Genomic DNA, 25,584 nt, shown 5'->3' on the forward strand with positions numbered 1-25,584 from the left:
AGCCTTTTTTGATTTTGATCTTGTGAACACTCAGGTGAACAGTAATTGATGTATTCTGTTATTTGTCTTGTTTGTGTTATGTTTTTTTGTCTGTATAGGTGGCCGATTTACTCTCGTAATGACTCATATACCAAATAATGCACCAAAACTTGTGCCTAATGCAAATGCATCACCAAATAATTTTTGTGTATATTGTACAACTAATATACTGAGCCATGTATAGTACGCCTCAATTTTGTGTGCATTATATCTGCATATAATGTAAGTACGCGTATTAGAGTATGCATTAATAAAGGTTGTTTGTGTATTTTAACCAATCCTTAGGAATAATGCAATGGCACCACCAAATAATGCATTTGTATATTGTACCAATAATGCACCAATCCTTAGGAATAATGCAATGGCACCACCAAATAATGCATTTGTATATTGTACACCAAATTTATTAATCAAGCAATAAAGTACGCCTCAGTTTTATGTGCATCGTATCTGCATATAATGTAAGTATTCGTAATACGTAATGCATTATTAAACGTTCTATGTGAATTTTAGCCAAATAATGCACCAGTCCGTGGGTGTAATGCAATGGTAACCTCAAATAATGCATTTGTATATTGTACCCCTCATATATTAAGCATGGCACATTGAGTTAAAATAATGATTATTAATAGAGATATGAACCGATGTATAAGCCTCTAATAAACCCATAAAATTAATCCAAAAAATCAAGTAAACCATGGAATTCTATTACAACCAACCTATTAAAAATTAAAAAATTGACCCAAGAACGACAAATGTTGTTTTTTTATAGGATATGATTCAAGCTGGATTTTTCCCCTTGCGAGCATCTTTCTCCATCCTCATCTCTTTAAGCATAGGACAGTTCCTAGAGTCGTGATGACCCACCTCATGGCAAGCCTTACACTGTCTAGGAGGCCTAGTCGCATCCTTTATAGCCTTCTCTCTCTTTGAAATCAAACGGCTCACCGAGCTGCTGGCGTGACCCTTCGTCTTCACAACATCGGGAGGATGCACCGCAACAGATTCAGGCCTTACCATTCCATAAAACTCTTCAACCATACGCCTCTTCTCAGCGACTGAGGTTGCCGGAGTACCAGTTTGAAGAGAGTTGCCAAGTTCTTCGATGCCAGCTACAAAAACACGTAAAGTATCGATGTCGGTGTCAAACTGTCTAAGAAAACCATAAAACATCGAAATCGCCTGCTTTGACACAGTTTGCCTATCGTCAGCGGATGAGTTGGTAAGCAAGGGATCCTGAAACTCCCCGTGTACAGCCTTGGCTAAATGAGTCTTCATCCATCGGCTTTCACAGTATTTATCCGGAATCTTTTTCACCTCATTGTTCCGAAACAAGAAGAATATGTGACTGCACAAATAACCATGCCGACCAAAAAGTTTGCATTCGCACAAGTAAGTATCATCCGTCTTGTCATGACGAACAAAATATGCATTGCGCTTGCTATCGCCAAGCTTGTATGTGTCAATAGATTCTCCTGACATAAAACTCAGCACACGACATCTGTCATTACCCTCCACAATTTCTTCTTGTATTTTCCTGAACATACTGTCGGTAAATAACGTGGAAGCATGTTTCTCGAACGGCAGAGTAGTTGCGAGTATGGGTATGGAAGTGGCATCATGGTAGTCCAAAGCTGTCCTACTGTTCCGCTGGAATTCTATAGCGTGGTTGAAATTCAGGTAGAATTCGGCTATGTTTGCTCGGGGCTTCAGAAAATTTTTGTAGAAACTGTTCTCTGATTCAGATATGGACGTAGTCCGAATCATCGATCCCATCAGAAAATCCCTGAAGTACGCCGGTATCCAGTACTTCCTATATGTATACAATCTTTTGAACCATTCGACGTCATCCAACTGATGATGTACGACCAATCTATTCCACTCCTCCTCGAATTCATCCGGTTCTAATAGGTCCGACCAAACGCAAGCATTAAACTCCTTTTTGAAATGGTCGTCCCGCAATAATCTGTTTGGTACCTTGACTGCCAATTTATGCATTATATGCCACATACACCAACGGTGACGTGTGCCGACTAGGACCTCTTCAATCGCTGATCGCATACCCAAATCTTGATCGGTCACAATCATCCTGGGTGCTACACCCATACAATGTACAAAATGTCTGAACAACCAAGCAAATGCCCTTGTTTTCTCGCTGCAAACCAACCCCGCCGCAAATGTCACAGGACTACCATGATTATCCTTTCCAGTGAAAGGAGTGAAGATCATACAGTACCTGCATACATGACAATTACCTGCAGTCAGAATAAAAAACTTAGCATAATGCAACTTACTGTAGTGCGTAATGCACGGACATCCAGTAATAATGCAAACAATATTCAATGTCTTCAGAAGCGTAAACATATCATAATGCAACTTACGGTAGTGCGTAAAGCAGTGACGTATAGAAATAATGCACATAATATACAATAGATAAATATAATATAACATAAATAACACATTAGTTAGTTTCAACCTGTTTGTGTTGTACTTGGAGTCGAAGGACACAATATCACCAAACATGTGGTAATTTCTCTTCATCACACCGTCGCACCAAAACAGAGCAACCAACTGGTCAGATTCGTTAACTTCGTAGTGATAGGTGAAAGCCTCGGACATCTCCTTCTTCTTAGCCATGTCATCCAACACCATTTGTACATCAAATCCTTGTGCATATTCTTTGATGTCCCGTGAGGCATTCCTGATACCCCCAACCGTGCAACCAACCAGTTCGAACCCACCAAGAATCTCCTTCAATACCTTAAATGTAAGCGTGGGTCCTATATTCGCCCTTGAACAGTCGAGGATAAATTTATGATGAACATCATCCAACTTGCGATTACTTGACATGAATTGCTGATGTTCCATCTCAACCATGTGATGGTTATGAATCTCATTGAACTCCTCAATTATGTATCCTGACCAACAATCTTCCGAGAAAAACCTGAAGGATATACTAGCTGTGCAACCACACTGCTTAGATAACTTCCTACGCTTGATAGTGAAACCAGAACGAGCATTCAACTGGTCATCCTCACCACCCTTTTTCCTTCCTTCCCTAGTGCATACAACTTGATACCAGGTCGTGACATCATCAACCTTCCTCATAGCTTGTTTGCGCGTATCAAAGCCAACTGCACAGGCATATACGTCGTAGAAAGCAAAAGTGAAATCCAATGATTGGAATTTCTGACCTACAACAGGCTTCATCGCTGGAGAACATTCTGGTACAACAACCACTGCACACAATTGGAAATAAAGGGGTCAGCCAAAAATAACAACTTTCGAATATAATAAGCTGACAAGTAATGCACGATTTGCACAAATTCAATCTGTCAAATATTTCAAAGTTGGACGAACACAATATACCCTACCCCCTTGGCTTATTAAAGCCTTAGGGGAAAACAAGAAACGTGTGCCAAAAATCAAAGCTAACAAGCGATATTTAAGCCCTAGTAAAACGAGTCATAAAATCATACCTATCTTAATTCGTACAACATACACATTGCAAATAAGATATTATGCATTATACACACAATATAGAGCATTACGTCTATTCGGTTGATGCATTATTTTTAAGCCCTACGTAATTTATTTATGGGTCAAACACAGAGCTTTGTTAAACGTTGTTATTAATGTTTACATACTATACCCTAGCCCCTAGGATTATCAAACCCTTACGGGGAAACAAGCAACGTGCGCCACAAATCAGAAACCAGGTGAAATATTCACATACTATACCCTAGCCCCTAGGATTATCAAGCCGTTACGGAGAAACAAGCAACATACCGAAAACATAGCAGTTCAAGAATTATGCAGTACATATGAACATAAGTTCATTATGCTTCGTCTAGAAGTGCATTATATGTCTCGTTTCAACCTAATACCTTACATATGCCGAGAGTGAATCCATGGAGGAAGGTTTCAGAGCAAGCGCTCATGTTATACCATGGCAACACAATACACTTAATAATTGCTGATTAAAAATCAAATAATCAAACTGCTACAACCTGGACTGAAACATCCGCAACAAAAACAAAATCGTGATAATTCGAGATTTTACCTTCTTCCATTGATTAAGAACAAAAATGGTAGATCCAACGCCAAGTAGACAAGCTTTAACTGCCGAGGATTAATTAATGAGAGAATTGAGAATTGTGATAATTGAAACCTTGCAAAAAAATAGAGATGCGAAATCATATACGCTGCAGCATTACCTTCCTTCATCGACGTGATTTTGGAAAATAAGTGCCGTATCTTCCCACGAGAGAATCATGGATTTTCCATAACTACCAAAAAATCATGTACCAAATCTGCCCTTAATCGTTTATTAAGTGATTACAATTTAATGGCATCAGCGAATATTTTCAGCCATCCGATTTATAAAATTAACGGTTGAGATTAAGAAGGAAAAAGGATGAAATATGAGAAAAGGATATGAATACATCCCTATATATATATATAAATATATATAGGTATGTATTATGTGATAACCCCTAAATATCGTAATATATATATAGTCGTGATCATATGATAACCCTAAATATCGTAATAACCCTATAACCAAATCTGGACCACACATATTTCTAATCATGCGGTTGAGATTCAAACTTAGATTTACTTCATAAAAAAAAGCGCGGGGTAAAACTGTCATTTCCCTCATTTAATTTCTGAATTTCGTCAAATATCACGTAAAATGATAAAATGATAAAATGATAGGTTTATTGCATAGAATGATAGTTTTGCCAGATAGAATGATACTCTGAGTTGATAAAATGATACTTTTAACTGACTGATAAAATGATAAAATGATAGGTTTATTGCATAGAATGATAGTTTTGCCGGATAGAATGATACTCTGAGTTGATAAAATGATACTTTTGACTGACTGAAAAAATGATAAAATGATAGGTTTATTGCATAGAATGATAGTTTTGTCGTATAGAATGATACTCTGAGTTGATAAAATGATACTTTTGACCGACTGATAAAATGATAGGTTTATTGCATAGAATGATAGTTTTGCCGGATAGAATGATACTCTGAGTTGATAAAATGATACTTTTAGCTTATAAATGTTAGGTTTACTGCATAAAATGATAGTTTTATCCGATAGAATGATACTTTCAGCCGATAGAATGATAGTTTTGCCGGGTAGAATGATACTTTCAGCCGATAGAACGATAGGTATTTTTGGTGTATAAAATAACATTTTTTTTAATAAAATGATACTTTTACCTGATAAAATGATAATCTAAGCGGATAAAATGACAGTAACCTTATAAAAATGATAGTTTAGCTGAAGAAATTGCATATAAGCTGATAAAATGATACTTTAACGTGACAAAATGACATAAAACTGATAAAATGATAGTTTTTCTGGATAGAATGATACTTTCAGCCGATAGAACGATAGTTTTGTCGGGTAGAATGATACTTTCAGCCGATAGAATGATAGGTATTTTTGGTGTATAAAATGACATTTTTGTTTAATAAAATGATACTTTTACCTGATAAAATGATAATCTAAGCGGATAAAATGACAGTAACCTTATAAAAATGATAGTTTAGCTGAAGAAATTGCATATAAGCTGATAAAATGATACTTTAACGTGACAAAATGACATAAAACTGATAAAATGATTGTTTTGCCGGATAGAATGATACTCTGAGTTGATAAAATGATACTTTTGACTGACTGATAAAATGATAAAATAATATATGTTAGGTTTATTGCATTGAATGATAGTTTTCCCGGATAGAATGATACTCTGAGTTGATAAAATGATACTTTTAGCTTATAAATGTTAGGTTTAGTGCATAAAATGATAGTTTTGCCGGATAGAATGATACTTTCAGCCGATAGAATGATAGTTTTGCCGGGTAGAATGATACTTTCAGCCGATAGAATGATAGGTATTTTTGGTGTATAAAATCACATTTTTGTTTAATAAAATGATACTTTTACCTTATAAAATGATAATCTAAGCGGATAAAATGACAGTAACCTTATAAAAATGATACCCTGAGTTGATAAAATGATACGTTTACTGCTTTATGATAAACTGATAGGTTTATTGCATAGAATGATAGTTTTGCTGGATAGAATGATACTCTGATTTGACTGACTGATAAAATGATAAAATGATATATGTTAGGTTTATTGCATAGAATGATAGATTTTCCGGATAGAATGATACTCTGAGTTGATAATATGATACTTTTAGCTTATAAATGTTAGGTTTACTGCATAAAATGATAGTTTTGCCGGATAGTATGATACTTTCAGCCGATAGAATGATAGTTTTGCCGGGTAGAATGATACTTTCAGCCGATAGAATGATATGTATTTTTGGTGTATAAAATGACATTTTTGTTTAATAAAATGATACTTTTACCTAATAAAATGATAATCTAAGCCGATAAAATGACAGTAACCTTATAAAAATGATACTCTGAGTTGATAAAATGATACGTTTATTGCTTTGTAATAAAATGATAGGTTTATTTCATAGAATGATAGTTTTGCCGGATAGAATGATACTCTGAGTTGATAAAATGATACTTTTGACTGATTGATAAAATGATAAAATGATATATGTTAGGTTTATTGCATAGAATGATAGTTTTGCCGGTTAGAATGATACTCTGAGTTGATAAAATGATACTTTTGACTGACTGATAAAATGATAAAATGAGCGAAATTCAGAAATTAAATGAGCGAAATTTGGATACGTAAATTTTATCATGAGCGAAATGACATATTTACCCCGCGCTTTTTTTTATGAAGTAAATCTAAGTTTGAATATCAACCGCGTGATTTTAAAAATGTGTGGTCCAGATTTGGTTATAGGGTTATTACGGAAATTGGGGTTATCATTATGATCACAACTCTATATATATATATATGAAACAAGAGACACTTCTCTCTACTAGACTGAGGCCTCCTCCATGGCAAATGCCAACCGACTGGTCTCCATGCTATTTCATTTCATCATCCAATGAGATTGTGCCAATCATAAGAGATACTATCATTGTGTTCTCATCATCATTCCTATGTTTATCCCATTCAAACTTAATTCTATTTATTTATTTTACGTAATTACTTAAATTCTGACAAGTGACAAGTACTATAAATAAGATCTAAAAAACAGTTATATAGATAAGATTTCTTCTCTAAGTTAAATATACTCCTACATAAGAAGTTAAAATTAGTTGTTGGCTGTAACATCAATTATAAGAAGTAGATCTATCTATAAATTATAATTTTATTTTAGTTAAATTGTCAAATAAATCATGAATGATAATCAAATTTTAGTGTGTTCGACGTTTTTCAAAATCTGAAAAAAATCATGAAATTTTCACAATCATCTCATACTTTTGTTTTTAGGCAAATCACACGCTGATGTGGCAAGCGGTTTAAAACACGTAAACATCATTGCGAACTGAATTAGACACTGTCATTTTGACCAAGTCGTTTTATCCATGTGTTTTACACCGATTGACACATCAATGTGTAATTCGCTGGAAAATGAAATAATGTGATAAATGTCAAATTTAATCTTCCGTGATACTATATTTTTTCAAATTTTAAAAAAATATAAGATATGCCAATTATCTTTCATAATTTATTTGATAATTTACATTTTTGTTTATTTATTTGCCAAAAGTTCCGAAAGAAATAAAACGTTCACAAAGCCTGTTGACGGGATGGGTCGACTTGCAATTTGGGTTTGGTAAAAGCCCAATGGAAACGTTTTTAAAAAATATCATTTTAAAAAAGGAAACGTTTTTTTTCTTTTGAATATCATTTTTTTAAAGACCCATATTAGCATATTTTTGAAAGCATAGTCTTCTCCGTTAAATGAAATTGAATTATTGAAAGATAGGACCAACGACGTTTCTTATACACGTTTGTTTAGTTTTAATAGTAGACTTTGCCTACATTAGTTACCAAAAAAGTAAAAGGTAAAAGATACTCCCTTCGCCCCTAAAGAATATAAACAATAGGTTCGGCACTATTTTTAATAAATAATGAGAAAAGTTAGAGAGTGTAGTATAAATAATGTTAGCGGAGAGGGAGGTCCACACTGTTGTAATAGTATAAGTTGTTAATGGTAATGATATAAGTTGTGAATAATATAATATGATGTATATGGATAATATGTTGTTTGAATTTTTTAAAACTTGAAAGTTCATATTTTTCAGGGACGGATGGTAAAGAAAATAATTTATATTTTTTGGGAATGAAGGAAGTATAAAAAATAGAAAACGAAAGAAGATTTAAAGATACGTATATTGTATTGGTATGATAGTGCATACCAATACAATACATATGTAAAAGAAGATTTAAAGATATAGATGTAATTTGCATTTAAAATGTTTCCTTAAGAAGATTTAAAGATATATGTGTAGTATTGGAATGCTCGTGCATACTACTCTATGAGGTGTTTGATTTTTATCGTGACATGATTAATAAAATTATTTTGTCAGAAGATACAAGACATAAATCAGACAAAACTATAATATTAACTCTCAAAATGTGTTAGAAATAGAATTATGAGAAGATTGTGAAATCAATTTAGAATACGTATGATGGGGTACGAACTAAACCCTAATGGCAAGCCCAATAACAGTGACGGCCCATCAGCCCAGAGCCCAAGAAAGAGTATCTGTTCGGCACCAAAGAGTTCGGCACGACCAAAGAGTTCGGACTCAGCCTACAGCTCGGTAAAAGCCGACCAGTCAAGCTCTCCTCTCAGATCGGCAAGAGCTGATCGGTAAGGTCCAGCAGTTCGGTCTCAGCATTCGACCGAACTAGGAGTTAGTGGACTCATGAAAGGCCTCCACGACCTCCGCTATACCCACGATCTATTTAGTGGTACGAAGCAGTTATTGAGCAGTTATTGCTCACCCACGATCTTGTTAGTGGGGCTGCAAACCACGACCTTAGTTCAATGTATAAATAGAACTTAGATCAGATAGAAAAGGGTTAAGCTCTCTAGAGATAAAAACTCATATAGCAAGTCTGTGTTGTAAGCTGTAATCCCAGATCAAGCAATACAATCTTGCCCCCCCCTTTTTCCCGTGGACGTAGATTTACTTCAGTAAATCGAACCACGTAAATTCTTTGTGTCATAGTCTTTATTCTCTACCAGCATTTACTAACATCAGAAATTCGCGGATCCATCACTGGCGCCGTCTGTGGGAAACAGAGAACAAAATTTGTGATAAAGTGAATTTTTGATCCATTTTTTCCACCCAAAAAATGCATACCAGATCGCAGAGTACCCGTATTCCTGCCCGTGAGAACCAGGAGGAAGCCAATCCATCCCATAGGTCTGGAAAACAGCCTAGGGATAAATCCACCACCAGTTCTCATGGCGAAGGAACAAGCCGCTCCAAAAATCGTCCCACTGAGTCTTCCCAGCAGCCCGATTTGAATGAGGCTGTCAAGCAGTTTTTGGCGGCGAAGCAGGAGGAATTCTTAACCTTCCTGCGAAAAAGCCAAAAGCAGCCGGAGACGAAAACGACGGATTCTCCTTCTCCCTCCGCACAAGAAAGTCACTACCGCAGTAGTGTCGCATCTCCCAGGAGAAAGAATCCCCGTCCCCAACATGTTCCAGTTCCTCCTCGGTACCGGAATCACAGGAGAACTCAATCTCCTCCATACCGACGAGATATCGGATTCGCCGTGTACGGAGCACTGAAGACTCCGTTCTCGGACGACATCACCCGAACTCCCCTACCACAGAACTACCGAACTCCGTCGATGACTTACGACGGGCTCGTGGACCCTCACGATTTCTTGGGGCGCTATCAATATAACATGGCGAACCAGGGTCTCAACGAGGTCCACATGTGCAAGCTGTTTCCCGAGCTGCTCATCGGGAACGCGAGAAGGTGGTTCGATAGCCTCCCCCAGGGCAGCATCAGATCTTACCGAGATCTAATGGATGCCTTCCACAGGAGGTTCTTTCAGAAAGCAGAAGCCCGAATCACTTCGGCTCAGCTGCTTTCCATTCGTCAAGGTCGCGACGAAAAAATCAGCGACTTTATGACAAGATTCCACAAGGAATGCCTGCAAGTAGACAATCTCAACGATCTGCTTGTCATCTCGGCATTCCAAAATGGAATCCTGCCCGGAGCTCTCTACAGGAAGCTCGTTGAGTGCGGTCCGCAGACAGCTCAGGAAATGTGGGACATTGCGGACCAGTACTCCCGGGCCGATGAGGCAGACCGTCGCAAACGGTCGTTAGACAGCTCATCGACCCGAGGAGACAGAAGGAAGCCCGATCATAGCGATCAGGGGCATCCTCGCCGGACTCCATTTGAAAGAATTCAAAGGGCTCCGGTGCAAGACAGATTGGGACCTCGTCTCAATCCCGAGAAGCCGCCCGCTCAGTTCGTACCGCTGAACAAGCCGAGAGCGGAAATTTTCGAACTGCACTCTGACCTATTCGAAAAGCCAAAGCGGATGACGAAATCAGCCGCGCGCCGACCACAGGATAGCTACTGCTCCTACCATCAAGACCACGGTCACGATACTGAGGAGTGCAGAAACTTGGCTGCAGGTATCGATGTTCTTGTGAAGGCAGGGACATTGAAAAAATACCGAAGCAAGCAGCCAAAGAAGAATAAAAAGCAGAGTGGTGCGAACTGCGCTCCTCAGGATCCGAAAAGGCAGCCGGATCCCGAAGACGATGACGAGCCGCAATATGATGGAGTAATCCAGACTATTGACGCGCTCCCTGCCGGGAAGACCAAGTCGTCCCTAAAGTCAGAACGCAGAGGCTCCAATCGAGAGGAGCCAACGCATAAAAGGCTGAAGCAGGACGAAGTGATTACGTTCTCGGCTGCTGATCCCGTCCCGGCCATCTCTCCTCACCAAGACGCCATTGTCATCCAAGCCGGAGTGGCAAACAAACTGATCCACAGGGTGTTTGTGGATACAGGAGCGTCGGTTAGCATTCTTTTTAAAGAGTGCTTCGACAAACTAGAAGTGGACCCAGCTCGGCTCAGTCCGGCTCCGCTTCCCCTGAAGAGCTTCACCCAGGAGGACACCCGCCCTGAAGGTATTATCAGCCTTCCGATCACGGTGGGGAAAGCGCCTACTAGCTCCAGTACGATGATTGAGTTTTTCGTGGTGAAAGCTCGGTCCCCGTACAACGTCATCCTGGGAAGAGACTGGCTCAACACAGTTCGGGCCGTTTGCTCCACCTATCACCTCACCATCAAGATCCCTACTAAAGGAGGGATAGCGGTCATCCGAGGTGACCAAAAGAGAGCAAAGGAATGTCTGCAAATTGCGCTTAGAAGTGCCGAGCAGTCAGATCGGCACCACCAAGCATAGCAATCACAGCAGCCGGAGTCAGAGGCGATGACCGAAGTCATACCGGAGCCGAACTCGATGACAGTTCAGCTGTACGAAGACGATCCATCCAGAACGGTTAAGATCGGCTTCGCGGGAACGCCCCTACTTCGGGAAAAAAACCATCCAGCTCCTCAAGGAGTATAAAGACGTCTTTGCATGGTCTCCGTTGGACATGACCGGAGTGCCCCCCGAGGTAATCACTCATCGGTTAAATATTGATCCTTCAGTCCGGCCGATAAAACAGAAGCAAAGACTCTTTGCGGCAGAACGAAGTCAAGTCATCCATGACGAAGTCCGTCAATTATTGAAGGCGGATGTGTTATTCGAAGTGAAGTATCCTTCGTGGGTGGCCAATCCTGTCATGATCAAGAAAAAGGAAGGAGGATGGCGGATGTGCATAGATTTCACCGATCTAAATAAGCACTGTCCCAAAGATTGCTATCCCCTTCCGAACATAGATAAAAAAGTAGAAGCTTTGATAGGCTTTGAAATTTTTTGTTTTCTTGATCTGTACAAAGGATACCATCAAGTTTTAATGGATGAGATTGACGCTTCAAAAACGGCCTTCATTACTGATTTCGGCATTTTCGCTTATAAAAAGATGCCATTCGGTTTAAAGAATGCCGGAGCCACTTATCAAAGGATGGTAGACAAGCTTTTTCGGCACCTGATTGGAAAGGAGGTCGAAGTGTATGTTGACGATATAGTCGTCAAAAGCAAAAGCACTTCGGAGTACGAGCACAACCTCAAGTCCACTCTCAACGTGCTCAAGAAAGCCAACCTCAAACTTAATCCCCAAAAGTGTACCTTTTTGGTAGATTCGGGAAAGTTTCTGGGTTGTTGGGTTTCAAAGGACGGACTCAAGGCAAACCCCTCAAAAGTTCAAATCGTTCAGAACATGGCAATGCCGAAGTCCATACATGACGTGCAAAGGCTAACCGGATGTCTAGCCGCACTGAATCGATTCCTTTCCCAAGCAGCCGAAAAGCAACTGCCGTTCTTCAAGGTGTTGAAAAAGGCACCAAAGTTCGAGTGGGGAGCCGAGCAGAAAAAGGCCTTTGACGAGCTCAAAAGTTATCTAGCCGAGCTTCCTATTCTCTCTGCTCCAACCGAAGCCGAAGTAATATTCTTATACTTAGCGGCATCGGATCAAACCATCAGCGCGGTGCTTGTACGAGAAGAAGGCCTAAAGCAGCTTCCCATCTATTTTACAAGCCGAGCATTAAGAGGTCCAGAAACCAGGTATCAACCACTGGAAAAGATTGCTCTGGCATTAGTAAATGCAGCAAGGAGACTGCGGCCATACTTCTATGCTCACAAGGTATGCGTCTTAACTGATCTGCCACTTCGGCAAGTGTTGACCAAACCAGAAGCATCAGGCAGAATCGCCAAGTGGGCTATAGAGTTGGGAGAGCACACAATTGAATATCTACCTCGGAAAGCCATCAAGGGACAAGCCTTGGCAGATTTCCTTGCAGAAGCGAAGTTCGATCAAGCAATTCCTGTTATTGCCGAACAGAAGAATTCTGCCAGTGCCGAACTAGCACAGCCCTTGGAATCCGAAGTAGAGCCGCCGGACTGCTGGAGCGGGTTCGTAGATGGAGCTTCGAACAAGATGGGAAGTGGAGCTGGTATTTTACTTGTCGCTCCCGACGGACACGAGGTAGCCTACTCACTTCGGTTCCTATTCCCCACTACTAATAATGAAGCCGAGTACGAAGCCCTCCTGGCCGGACTCCAGTTAGCGCAAAGTCTGCTCGTCAAATCTCTCAAAGTCCATTGTGATTCACAAGTCATAGTAAATCACATGTTGGGTACAAGTGAAGCCCGTGACGAGAGAATGAAGAAGTATTTGGACAAAGCGCAAAGCATCAGCCGAAGTTTCTCCTATTTTCGGATAATCCGTATTCCCAGAGCGGAAAATAGCCGAGCAGATACCTTAAGTAAGTTGGCCTCAGATCCGAGCTCAAAGGCGGAAGAATTAATGCATCGAAGCATTGATGAAGCCGAGGTACATTCAGTATCCAGCCCGCCGAACTGGATGACGCCGATCTTGCAGTATCTGGATCAAGGACAATTGCCCGAGGATAAGAGAGAAGCTCGGAAGATCACGTGCCGAGCACTTCGGTACGAACTTCATGAAGGAGTCCTCTTTAGAAAGTCTTACCTCCAGCCGTTATTGCGGTGCGTAGGACCAGAAGAGACGGACTACATCCTCAGAGAAGTTCATGAAGGATCGTGCGGTAGCCACATCGGAGCCAGAGCTTTAGCTAAAAAAGTTCTGAGGTGGGGATATTATTGGCCAACCATGGTACAAGAGGCAGTGCAGCTCGTCAAGAAGTGTACGAAGTGCCAAATTCATGCAAATGTCCCAAGGATGCCGCAGACCGATCTATACACTATGCAAAGCCCTTGGCCTTTCATGCAATGGGGCATAGACATAGTGGGACCACTTCCTCAAGCTCCTCGGCAAATGAAATTCCTTATCGTTGCCGTGGACTACTTCACGAAGTGGGTGGAGGCTGAACCATTAGCTACGATAACGAGCTCAAAGGCATTGGACTTCGTCTGGAAGAACATAGTGTGCCGATTTGGCATACCCCACATCCTCATCTCGGATAATGGGACTCAGTTCACCGACAAGACGTTCAAGAATTGGTGCCAAGAGCTGAACATTCAACAGCGGTTCACTTCGGTCTCCCACCCCCAAGCAAACGGACAAACGGAAGTAACGAACCGGATTCTGGTGAAAGGGTTAAAAGCTCGGTTAGAACAAGCCAAAGGACAATGGGTAGAAAATCTCCCTCAAGTCCTATGGTCCTACCGAACTACACCCAAAACCTCCAACGGTGAGACTCCGTATAGTCTGGTGTACGGCACTGAAGCCGTAATTCCGGTGGAGATCGGCGTACCCAGTCCCCGAACTCTAAATTTCTCCTCAGAAATGAATGACGACGGACTGAGAGCAGAACTAGATCTCGCCGAAGAAAGAAGAGAATTGGCGTGTATAAAAGCAGCCAAGTATAAGGAGCAAGTAGCCCGGTATTATAACCAAAGGGTGAAAAAGCTTCAATTTCAAGTGGGAGATCTCGTCTTGAGAAACAACGAAGTAAGCCGAGCAGAAAAGCTGGGCAAACTCGAACCCACATGGGAGGGTCCATATCGGGTGTCAGAAGTCCTCGGCAAAGGGTCTTATAAATTGACTCACATGTCAGGAGAACAAGTACCCCGAACATGGCATGTCTCCAACCTCAAGAAGTTCCACTTGTAAGAGACAAAAGTCCGGTCAGTCCGTCTCGTGTCTAGTTCGGTCATAGGGGTATATGTTTTTATTTGTTTGTTTCTTACTTGTACCTTTTACTTGTCGTTTTTTAAAAAAAATGTTTAAAGTTTTTTTCCTTCATCTTTTTCATTTTTTTCTCTATGTGTTTTGTCTCTATGTGCTTGTCGTCTCTTACAAATGGTACCAAGGTATATCGTTCTTTAAAGACTGATCCCCTTTTTAGATCGATTATTAAAGACTATTGTGAGTCCAAGCTTCTAAGGAGGATATAAGACCACAATTCAGCTTAACAAGCAGTCCGTCTGAAACGAACTGCAATAAGCCAACGATTGTGAGTCCAAGCTTCCAAGGAGGATACAAGACCGCAATTCAGCTTAACAAGCACTTCGTCTGAAACGAACTGCAATAAGCCAACGATTGTGAGTCCAAGCTTCTCAGGAAGATACAAGACCACAATTCGGCTTAAGAAATAAGCACTTCGTCTGAAACGAACTGCAATAAGGGAAAGTCCGATCCACGCGATAAACCTCGCCGAATTAGGACGACCAAGTTCGGTCAAAGAAGTTTACCTCATAAGACCGGGGACGACCACGTCTAGTCAAAGAGGTTTACTGCATAAGACCACTTCGGTTAACTGGGAAAGTCCGATCCACGCGATAAAACTCGCCGAATTAGGACAAGGGAAAGTTCGATCCCGGCGACAAAAATCGCCAAATTAGAACACAAACCAAGTTCGGTCAAAGATGTTTATTTCATCAGACCAAAGACGAGTCCGGTCAAAGATGTTTATTTCATCAGACCAAAGACGAGTCCGGTCAAAGATGTTTATTTCATCAGACCAAAGACGAGTCCGGTCAAAGATGTTTATTTCATCAGACCAAAGACGAGTCCGGTCAAAGATGTTTATTTCATCAGACCAAAGACGAGTCCGGTCAAAGATGTTTATTTCATCAGACCAAAGACGAGTCCGGTCAAAGATGTTTATTTCATCAGACCAAAGACGAGTCCGGTCAAAGATGTTTATTTCATCAGACCAAAGACGAGTCCGGTCAAAGATGTTTATTTCATCAGACCAAAGACGAGTCCGGTCAAATATGTTTATTTCATCAGACCAAAGACGAGTCCGGTCAAAGATGTTTATTTCATCAGACCAAAGACGAGTCCGGTCAAAGATGTTTATTTCATCAGACCAAAGACGAGTCCGGTCAAAGATGTTTATTTCATCAGACCAAAGACGAGTCCGGTCAAAGAAGTTTACTTCATAAGACCAAGGACCAAGTCCGGTCAAAGAAGTTTACTTCATAAGACCGAGGACAAGTACGATGAAATTTTTTCGCTAATCTGTAAATACAGTGTTAGAAGCGAAAACAAAATTTCATTTTTCAAATCTTGTTCGGCATACAACTCCGCTACCCTACAAAATGGCGTTACGCTATTACAAAGGACTATTCTACTGTCCAGGGTTGCTGAAGTTAAGCCACCTATCTGCAAAATCCTCTGGAAGCCGAGTTCGGTTGTTCCGAGCAGATGAAGAATAAGCAGGTCGACGAGATGCTATCCTCGACCCAACGCCTCTTCCCCGAGCCCGAGAAGTCCTAACACCTCGGCGATGAAGAGTCTCTGCAATAAGCATCTGCTGATCTTGCTCGCTCATAGTCACAACTCCCCGGCGAATTTCAGTCCGTCCCTGTCTTGACGATTCCGGTTGCTCCTGAGCCCGTTCTCGTCTTGACGTTTCCGGCTGTTCCGGAGTTCGTTGTTGACTGGGAGTAGGATTTTGAACAAGGGAACCAGAGGCTTGATCTGGAGTGCGAACATCTGTTGGCGGGAAATGCCTAAGGAATCTCCCGATTGAGGGACGCCGGGAAAGAATGATGTCGTACCGAGAAGCCCAGCGCCGCAATGATTTCACAACTTGTTGGCAAGCCGAGCTCTCCAGCGCATTGTTCCTCCGGAGTACATGATATTCCTCCCACAGTTCGTCAACTCGACTCTGAACATCGGATATGGTCACTCCCCCGCGCACACGGATGTAATCCTCGTACGCAGTCCTCTCAGCAATGGTCGTATTCAGCTCGGCCTCCAGATCCTTCTTATCGGACTCTAAGTCCTTATTATCGGCCTCCAGCTTCACTAAACGAGCCAGAAGCTCGTCATTCTTCGTCTGATCGGCTATAGCTCTTTTCTCAGCTTCGTCTAAAGCCGAAGAGTACAGCCGTTTCCAGTGAAGTATCTCCATCTCCTTGAGTACAAAGCAGCTATATTAGTTCGGCAGCTGTACCGAGCAGATAGTAAAATACAACAGGAATAAAGGCGAGTACGAAAAGCTATACGAAGACAAGTGTAGAGAATTTTTCATTCACAAGGAAAATTTTTTACACTAGGAGGGCTTCAAGGCCATTTTACAAGGAAGAAACTAGACTAAGAGAAGGGAGACGAAATCATACTCCGCCAGCTTCGTCTCCGGCTCCTTGGTCTGGTTCAGCTTCTTTCTCCTGAGCTACCTCAGCCTCGGCCTCGCATCCTGCCGGCCTCGCCTCCGCCTCCTGATCGGCTTCCTTCTCCGGATACCCGGCCCGCTCGACTTCGGCCTCCAGCTCCAGCGGCTCGGCCTCACCCTCTCCGTTGTAAGTCGAAGCGGGTGAAACGGGTCCCACGGAGGCAAAGATAGCCTCCAGGTTCTCGTCCCGATCAGCTCGACAACTCCGGACTCGGTCTGCAGAAAGCAGGACCGAGGATGAAGCGAGCTCCTCAAGGAGCGGCAGATTCTGAAGCCGAGCTGCTATCTCTCGGCTGTACAGAGGCAGCACGACGTCGGCCCCCTGCTCGCCCTTATCGGTAATTAGCCTTACCAGACTACCGACAAAGGCCGAGAACTGGCTGCTCAAAAAGAGTTTCTCCGTGTAAACACGGAGAGCCTCCCCTTGGGCAACCACGGCAGCAGCATCCCTCCGTTTCGTCTGCTCTCGCTGGATGACGAGCTGGTTTTTGGCAAACTGAGCTTCATCCTGGGCCGAAATCCTAGCAGCTCTGGCCTTCTCAAAGTTAGCCTCAGCCTGTTCGGCCCGATGACAAGCAGCCGCCAACTTCCTCTGCATCTCAGCATAGTCATTGGACGCTTTGGAGAGTTCGACGGCGACGAGCTTGGAGAGCATATCGTTCCTCTGAAAATGAATAAAGAAAAAAGTCAACAAAGGGGCCACAAAAAATACAGGAAAAAAGCAAGGCCAGAAAATCAAGAAGAGAATTCACCTCGGCGAAGTCCGTGGGCCATAAAAACGGCTCACAGATATGTTCCGAAGGAGGCGCCAAGACCACGTCTTTCTCTGGCGCTCTCGGGGGCTTCTGGGCCTTCCCCTTCCCCTTTGCCGAAGTCGACTCCGGCTTCTTCGGATCCGAAGAGGTTTTTTGCCTTTTCGGAGTCCTCTCGGCATCAGACGCCGAGCTGGTGGTTTTCGGCCTCTCCGGCTCCTTGGACTCCGAAGATTTGCGGCTAGCCTTATTCAGCATGTACACTGCCAAAAAGCAAGGAAACAAGGTTAGTTTTCGCTGCTAAAGCAGTAAAGCATAAAAAAAAAATCCTCACCCTCAGTTTCTTCGTCCGAAGACGAGATATTGAACACGAGGTCGCCCTTGACGAGCTCAGTTTCCGAGTATTGTTTCCTAATCATAGGAATCTTATTGAGCTCGCCCTCGAGCTCGGCCAACGGTTCTAACCGAGGATGAGGAATCACGGACTTCGGCCCTCTCCAGAGAAAGCCCGGGGCCGCTGTCCTATTATAAAAAAAGAAGCGGTTTTGCCATTTCGGCCACTTGGTTTTGCAGAATGCCCTAAAAGGCTGTAAGGGGATCAAGTAAAACCAAGATCCTTTCCTTTTAAATTGGAAAAAATTAAGGATTGCCCGCAGAGACAGATCCTTATCTAGCCTACGGAGTTCGGCAGCAAAAGCCGACAAGTGCCTCCAAGAATTCGGAGTCACCTGACCTAAAGGGAGTTGAAAAAAATCAAGAAGCTCTACAAAAGGTGGGGGAAGAGGGAAACGAAGCCCGCATTCTAAGCAGGCTTCGTAAACGGTGGCATAACCCTCCGGCGGGTCGTTAGCCCTATGATCATCGTCGGGAACCACCGCCTTCCCCCCGGGAAGAAGATATTTTTCGTGTAGAGATATCACGGTGTCCTTACTCAAGACGCTGTGAAAGTATTCTACAGTCTTCTCTCCGGACTCTTTCCGGTTAGAAGACCCCTTGCCCCCTTTCCTACCGCTACCTAACTCGGAAGAAGAAGAAGAAGACATGGTTCTTACTCTTTGCAAAATCTGAAGAAATTCTGAAGAAATTCTTGAAAGCGGAAGGAAATTTTTACGCAAAGGAGATAGAGTGCAGAAGAAGCAGTCGCAAAAGTGCTTCAATGATGAAGAAAGGAGGTATTTATCAGGTTCGGCGAAGATTTCAAAATCGTCGCACCGTTTCGAATCCCACCTTTTCAGGATTCAACGGCCGGATTTTACTGTCGCATTTAATGCAGTCACGTGCAAGGCACGTCCCCTGACATCAGCCTCCCCCTTGCCTTTATCCAGAATGCCGAAGTGACTCACTTCGCCGAAGTGATTCACTTCGCCCTTCGGGGGGGGTAGTGATGGGGTACGAACTAAACCCTAATGGCAAGCCCAATAACAGTGACGGCCCATCAGCCCAGAGCCCAAGAAAGAGTATCTGTTCGGCACCAAAGAGTTCGGCACGACCAAAGAGTTCGGACTCAGCCTACAGCTCGGTAAAAGCCGACCAGTCAAGCTCTCCTCTCAGATCGGCAAGAGCTGATCGGTAAGGTCCAGCAGTTCGGTCTCAGCATTCGACCGAACTAGGAGTTAGTGGACTCATGAAAGGCCTCCACGACCTCCGCTATACCCACGATCTATTTAGTGGTACGAAGCAGTTATTGAGCAGTTATTGCTCACCCACGATCTTGTTAGTGGGGCTGCAAACCACGACCTTAGTTCAATGTATAAATAGAACTTAGATCAGATAGAAAAGGGTTAAGCTCTCTAGAGATAAAAACTCATATAGCAAGTCTGTGTTGTAAGCTGTAATCCCAGATCAAGCAATACAATCTTGCCCCCCCCTTTTTCCCGTGGACGTAGATTTACTTCAGTAAATCGAACCACGTAAATTCTTTGTGTCATAGTCTTTATTCTCTACCAGCATTTACTAACATCAGAAATTCGCGGATCCATCAACGTACATATTCTTGATTTAAAGCTAGGTAAATCATATTGAAATTTTACCATATGTACATAACCTCCCGACCTATTTAGGCTTGTATCCTCCTATCGTTGTATATACTTGAATAAGAATAAAAGAAGAGCTTTCTTTAACATGGCATCAGAGCCAAATAAACAAAGGCTCAAAATATAGATTCATCATCGCCCGATAACTGTCCCGACCAGAAGTCGGACAACCGGCGAGTACTTGAAAATGGCAGAAGGAGACGATGTCAAAACCGGCGACATTAAACTCAAAGCAAGCAAGAATGTTACAGTAGCATTCAAGCTAAACGGAAGAAATTATCCCCTATGGGCTCGATTGATGCGAGTAGCCATCGGGAGTAGAAGGGCACTACGACACATCACCGGAGTGCCGGAGCCCCCAAAACCAACCGATAAAGAATATCTGGAGTGGGAGGAGACCGATTTAGTGGTCTTCTCCTGGATCGTAGACAACATGGAGATTGAAATCGTCGGAGATTTCGTACATCACCAAAGTGCGAAGGCGATCTGGGATAGCCTAGCCGTGACGTACCAAAGTACGTCGGACTCATATATGATATATGACCTGGAGGACAAGGCCAGTCGAATCGTGCAAGGAGACATGAATCTAGAGACTTACTGGAGGACACTACATGGAGTATGGATTGAAATTGATCGGTGCCAAACAAAAACCATCACCTGCTGCGACAAAGGAATCGGTGAGTACCGTAGCATCATAAACCAAAGAAGATTATACAAGTTCTTGGCGGGGTTGAGCCCCCAATTCGAAGGAACAAGAAGAGATATCCTCAAAGAAAGCCCAACCCCTCCAGTAGATGTCGCGTATGGCTGGGTGAAAAGGGAAGCCATACGGCTCAAAATAAATCCGCCGGCGAACCCCGATTCAACCGCCGCAACAAATGGGGTGGGGCTCGGATTTGGAGCCCGAAACACACGATTCCAGACCCAGCAGCCGCTGATCCGTCCCGGACAACCCCACGCTGCCACCAACAACCGCCGCGGAGCAACCAAACCCGACAAAACCAAGCTATGGTGTTCAAATTGCAGTATGAACAAACACACCCGGGAAACTTGCTTCAAATTGGTTGGTTTCCCGGATTGGTGGGAGGAAAATCAAAGGGGAAAGGCCAAATTGGCCATCGGAGTTGAGGAGACTGGCGGAACGGAGAACACCGTTCGTGGGCGAGGCGGTGCCCAGGGTGGAACTCCATGCGGCGGCAGACGTGGTGAGGAGGTGGGGCAGGCAGCCTTAGCTGGACGCGTCGGAGGATCGGAGAACGGTGCATTTGGGGAAGGACATAATGGGTTAGGGTTTGTCAAACCCTACCCATATTATATTTTTCCGAATAATCCCCACACTCTTAAGAAATCACATAGAAAACCCCATACTTTGCAGACTGCCCCTTGTACTCTAAATAATTCAAAAACTGACCCCACAGTATGTGATAATACCTTAGTCAGCCCTAATAGTTTTAAGATATTGCACGATCTACCCATTGCATGTACTATCAAACATAAATTTGGTGATAAAGATGAACAGTGGATTTTTGATTGTGGAGCCACTGACACGATGACCCATGATAGGAAGGATTTTGTGAACTTTTATGATACTATGAAAAGTCAGATACAGACTGCAGATGGGGAATTAACTTCGGTAGAGGGGAGTGGGACAATTGAGATTTCACCAACATTAAGATTGTCAAATTGCCTATATGTTCCCAAATGTTCTCACAAGTTGGTGTCTATTAGCCACGTGACGAAGGAATTAAATTGTACATTACTAATACATCCTAATTTCTGTGTATTACAAGATATCAGGACGAGGAGGATAATTAGCCGTGGCACTGAGCGTCAAGGCCTCTACTATGTTGATTAGATGGCTCACCAAGGCAGTGCCGCAATGCTGGCTCACAGATCCGCGACTCGGGATGCTTGGTTGTGGCACAGACGTCTAGGTCATCCGTCTCTTGGTTATTTTAAATTACTTTTTCCTAATTTTTCCCACCTCAAGGATTTTGAGTGTGAATCTTGTGTTTTGGCGAAAAGCCAGAGACAGTCTTTTAAATCTTCTGAAACTCGTGTCAAGAGTCTGTTTTCTTTAGTACATGCTGATGTTTGGGGCCCTGCGCCCGTTACTGGTGATCATGGTTTTCAATATTTTTTTATATTTGTAGATGATTGTTCAAGAATGACATGGGTATATATTCTAAAAAATAAATCCGAGGTTTATGAAAAATTTGTCCTTTTTTACAAACTAATCCAAACTCAATTTCAGACAACCATTAAAGTCCTTAGGTCTGATAATGGGAGGGAGTTCGTCAATAAGGAAATGGCAAATTTTTTCATGGAAAACGGGTTAGTTCATCAAACCTCATGCCCATATACCCCCGAAAAAATGGAGTAGCTGAGAGGAAAAATAGGATAATTATGGAAATAACTCGTGCATTGTTTTTTTATTCTAATGTTCCAAAATTTCTTTGGCCCGAGGCCGTTGACACATCTGTTTATTTGGTGAACCGTCTCCCTACAAAAATTTTGAAAATGAAAACCCCGTTACAAGTCCTATCTTCTTTAGCCGATGTGCCTGAACCTCTTACTCTACCCCTTAATATTTGGATGTTCTGTGTATGTTCATGTTCCTAAACACGAGAGAACGAAATTTTCCGCATGCGCCATAAAATGTGTTTTTTGGGGTATGGGATCAATCAAAAGGGTTATAGGTGCTTTGACCCATCGTCTAGAAAGATAATTACAACCATGAACTGCAATTTTTTGGAGTGTGAATATTATTACACCAGTCTTAGTGGTCAGGGGGAGAGTAGTCATAGTAATGTTGATAGGTCAAGTGGACCCCTAAATTGGTTTGTGCCATCACCAAGTGACTCTGTCGTGGAGCCAATCGAGATAGCTAGTACTACCACCGAGCCTGTCTTGTCGGCTGTAGAGCCTCCTCAATCACCGCGTCCCAACAGTCCTCCTCCAGTGATATTCGAGGTAATCCCTGAAACTGGAGTCAATAGTACAAATGTTCCTAATGACTCGGTTGCAGAACCAACAGAAGATACAGAGTCTGCCAATAATGCCGTGATCGATGGAGATACCGGGCAGTACACACTTCCATATCGAAGCACGAGGGGCGTTCCACCCAAGCGATACAGTCCAGAACGTACCTCGAAGAAGAGTAGATATTCGGTGGCAAATCTGGCTAAAGCAAACCTGACAGAAATGGCAGGGGCCTTTGTGACGGCCATGTATAAGGAAGAAGAGCTCCCCAGATCGGCAGAGGAAGCAATGCAGATTCCACATTGGAGGGAGGCAATGCTTGTAGAAATGAATGCACTATTGAAGAGCAAAACGTGGGAAGTGTGTGTGAAACTAGAAGGGTCTAGACTAGTGGGATGTCGATGGGTGGTTACAATCAAGAGGAAGGCAGACGGGTCTATTGAACGCTACAAAGCAAGGTTGGTAGCAAAAGGCTATACTCAAACTTATGGAGTTGATTATGCAGAAACCTTCTCACCAGTGGCCAAGATGAACACCATTCGTGTATTGTTCTCTATTGCTGCGACAAAAGGCTGGCCACTACACCAGTTTGATATAACCAACGCCTTCCCATATGGCGAATTGGCTAAGCCAATCTATATGGAAGCTCCGCCAGGCTTCGAGGGAGAACTCAAGACAGGAGAGGTGTGTAAGCTTAAGAAGACCCTTTATGGTTTGAAGCAGTCACCAAGGGCGTGGTTTGGAAGATTTACTGAAGTAATGAAGAAATATGGATACAAACAGAGTAACTCATATCATACTCTGTTTCTGAAGAAGAAAGAGGGGAAACTCACTTGTCTGATTATTTACGTGGATGATATGATCCTTACTGGAGATGATGAGGAAGAAATAAGACAGCTAAGGAAGAATCTATTTGCCTAGTTTGAGATGAAAGATTTGGGTCTCTTGAAATACTTTCTGGGCATTGAGGTAATGCGATCCAAGAAGGGAATATTCATAAGCCAACAGAAGTATGTTCTGGATCTCCTAGCAGAAATAGGAATGCTAGATTGCAAGCCTGCAGAAACACCGATGATGCAGAACCATGGTCTTCGACTGACTGAAGGGGAAGAACTTATGCACCAAACAAGATATCAACGTCTGGTGGGTAAACTTATCTATCTTTCTCACACGAGGCCAGATATTGCATGTGCTGTGGGAATAGTGAGTCAATTCATGCATAAACCGCAAGTCGATCATTGGGAAGCATAGCTAAGGATTGTGCGCTACTTGAAGGGAACTCCAGGACACGGGATATTATTTGAGAACCATGGGAACTTAACAGTACATGGATTCACCGATGCAGATTGGGCAGGGAATCTAAATGACCGAAGATCTACCGCAGGGTATTTCACCTTCGTGGGAGGTAATCTTGTGACTTGGCGAAGCAAGAAGCAAAATGTGGTGGCCTTGTCAAGTGCGGAAGCAGAGTTCTGTGGAATCAAGAGTGGGTTGACAGAAATCCTATGGATAAAGAAGTTAATGACAGAACTTGGATTGATGTCAAACGAGCCATGTAGGCTCTTTTGTGACAACAAAGCAGCAATCAGCATATCTGAAAATCCAGTACAACATGATCGGCTGAAACACGTGGAGGTAGACCGTCATTTCATCAAGGAGAATATAGAGGCAAAGGTGACAGACCTCCTATTTGTTTGTTCAAAAGATCAGTTAGCAGATATTCTTACGAAGGCAGTGGATGCAAGAAGCTTCAGTGAAGTATTGGGCAAGTTGAAAATAGGAGATCCCATTGTTCAACTTGAGGGGGAGTGTTAGAAATCAGCGAGAATTATGGGAAGATTATGAGAAGATTGTGAAATCAATTTAGAATAATCCCTTCCTGTTTTAAAGCTAGGGTAAATCATATTTAAATCTTACCATATGTACATAACCTCCCAGCCTATTTAGGCATGTATCTTCCTATCATTGTATATACTTGAATAAGAATAAAAGAAGAGCTTTCTTCAACAAAATGATTAGAAGAGCTTATGTAAATCAGTCTTGCACTTTATTATACTTTGTTCTTATAGTATGATGGGATGATTATAATTTGGGCCCATTTCATTTTACTAAATTAAATTGATTAAGAAAATAAAATGTACAATACAACTCAACATATCTAGAAACTTCTTTTGAGCTACTTACTATATATAGGAGGTTACCACATCTTCCAGAGACATCTACAGATTGAAGAGAGAAGAGAGGAGAGAAATCGCAGTCAGACCTTTACGCCGTCGACCATCAAGGTCCAGTTACATATCTCCATTATATATTTCTCAGTTTTTTTCGTTCGTTGGATTTATTTATGTTGAAATAGAATTATAAATTCTAGTAGTATTTCTTAAATTATCTGCAAATTTGTTTTCCTAATTTTGATATGATTTGATTTTGTTTCTTGTTGAAAATATAGAATATGGATTCATATGATCCGAATGAAAACAATCTGAACTTTATTGAATGATCAAAAGTTACAAATGAGGAATAGAGCTTAGCTATTTATACAAAGTGTAGAGCTAAGAAAGCAAGTAAAATATCTTCCAACTAACTTTGTAACAAACTAACTACCCAACTAACTTCTTCTA

The 25,584-nt window shown here is 42.2% G+C and overlaps 1 protein-coding gene across 1 annotated transcript; it reads right to left on the reverse strand.

Moving 5' to 3' along the window:
• Nucleotides 1–819: 819 nt before the first annotated feature.
• Nucleotides 820–3,249, reverse strand: LOC121760703 (protein FAR1-RELATED SEQUENCE 5-like). The gene is made up of 2 exons (XM_042156336.1): nucleotides 2,516–3,249; nucleotides 820–2,275 (listed from the first exon to the last, which is right to left on the reverse strand). Exons 1-2 carry the CDS (start codon nucleotides 3,247–3,249, stop codon nucleotides 820–822), a joined length of 2,190 nt encoding a protein of 729 aa, XP_042012270.1.
• Nucleotides 3,250–25,584: the final 22,335 nt, after the last annotated feature.

Source organism: Salvia splendens, chromosome 13 (genome assembly GCF_004379255.2).
Source record: "Salvia splendens isolate huo1 chromosome 13, SspV2, whole genome shotgun sequence".
Classification (NCBI taxonomy): domain Eukaryota; kingdom Viridiplantae; phylum Streptophyta; class Magnoliopsida; order Lamiales; family Lamiaceae; genus Salvia; species Salvia splendens.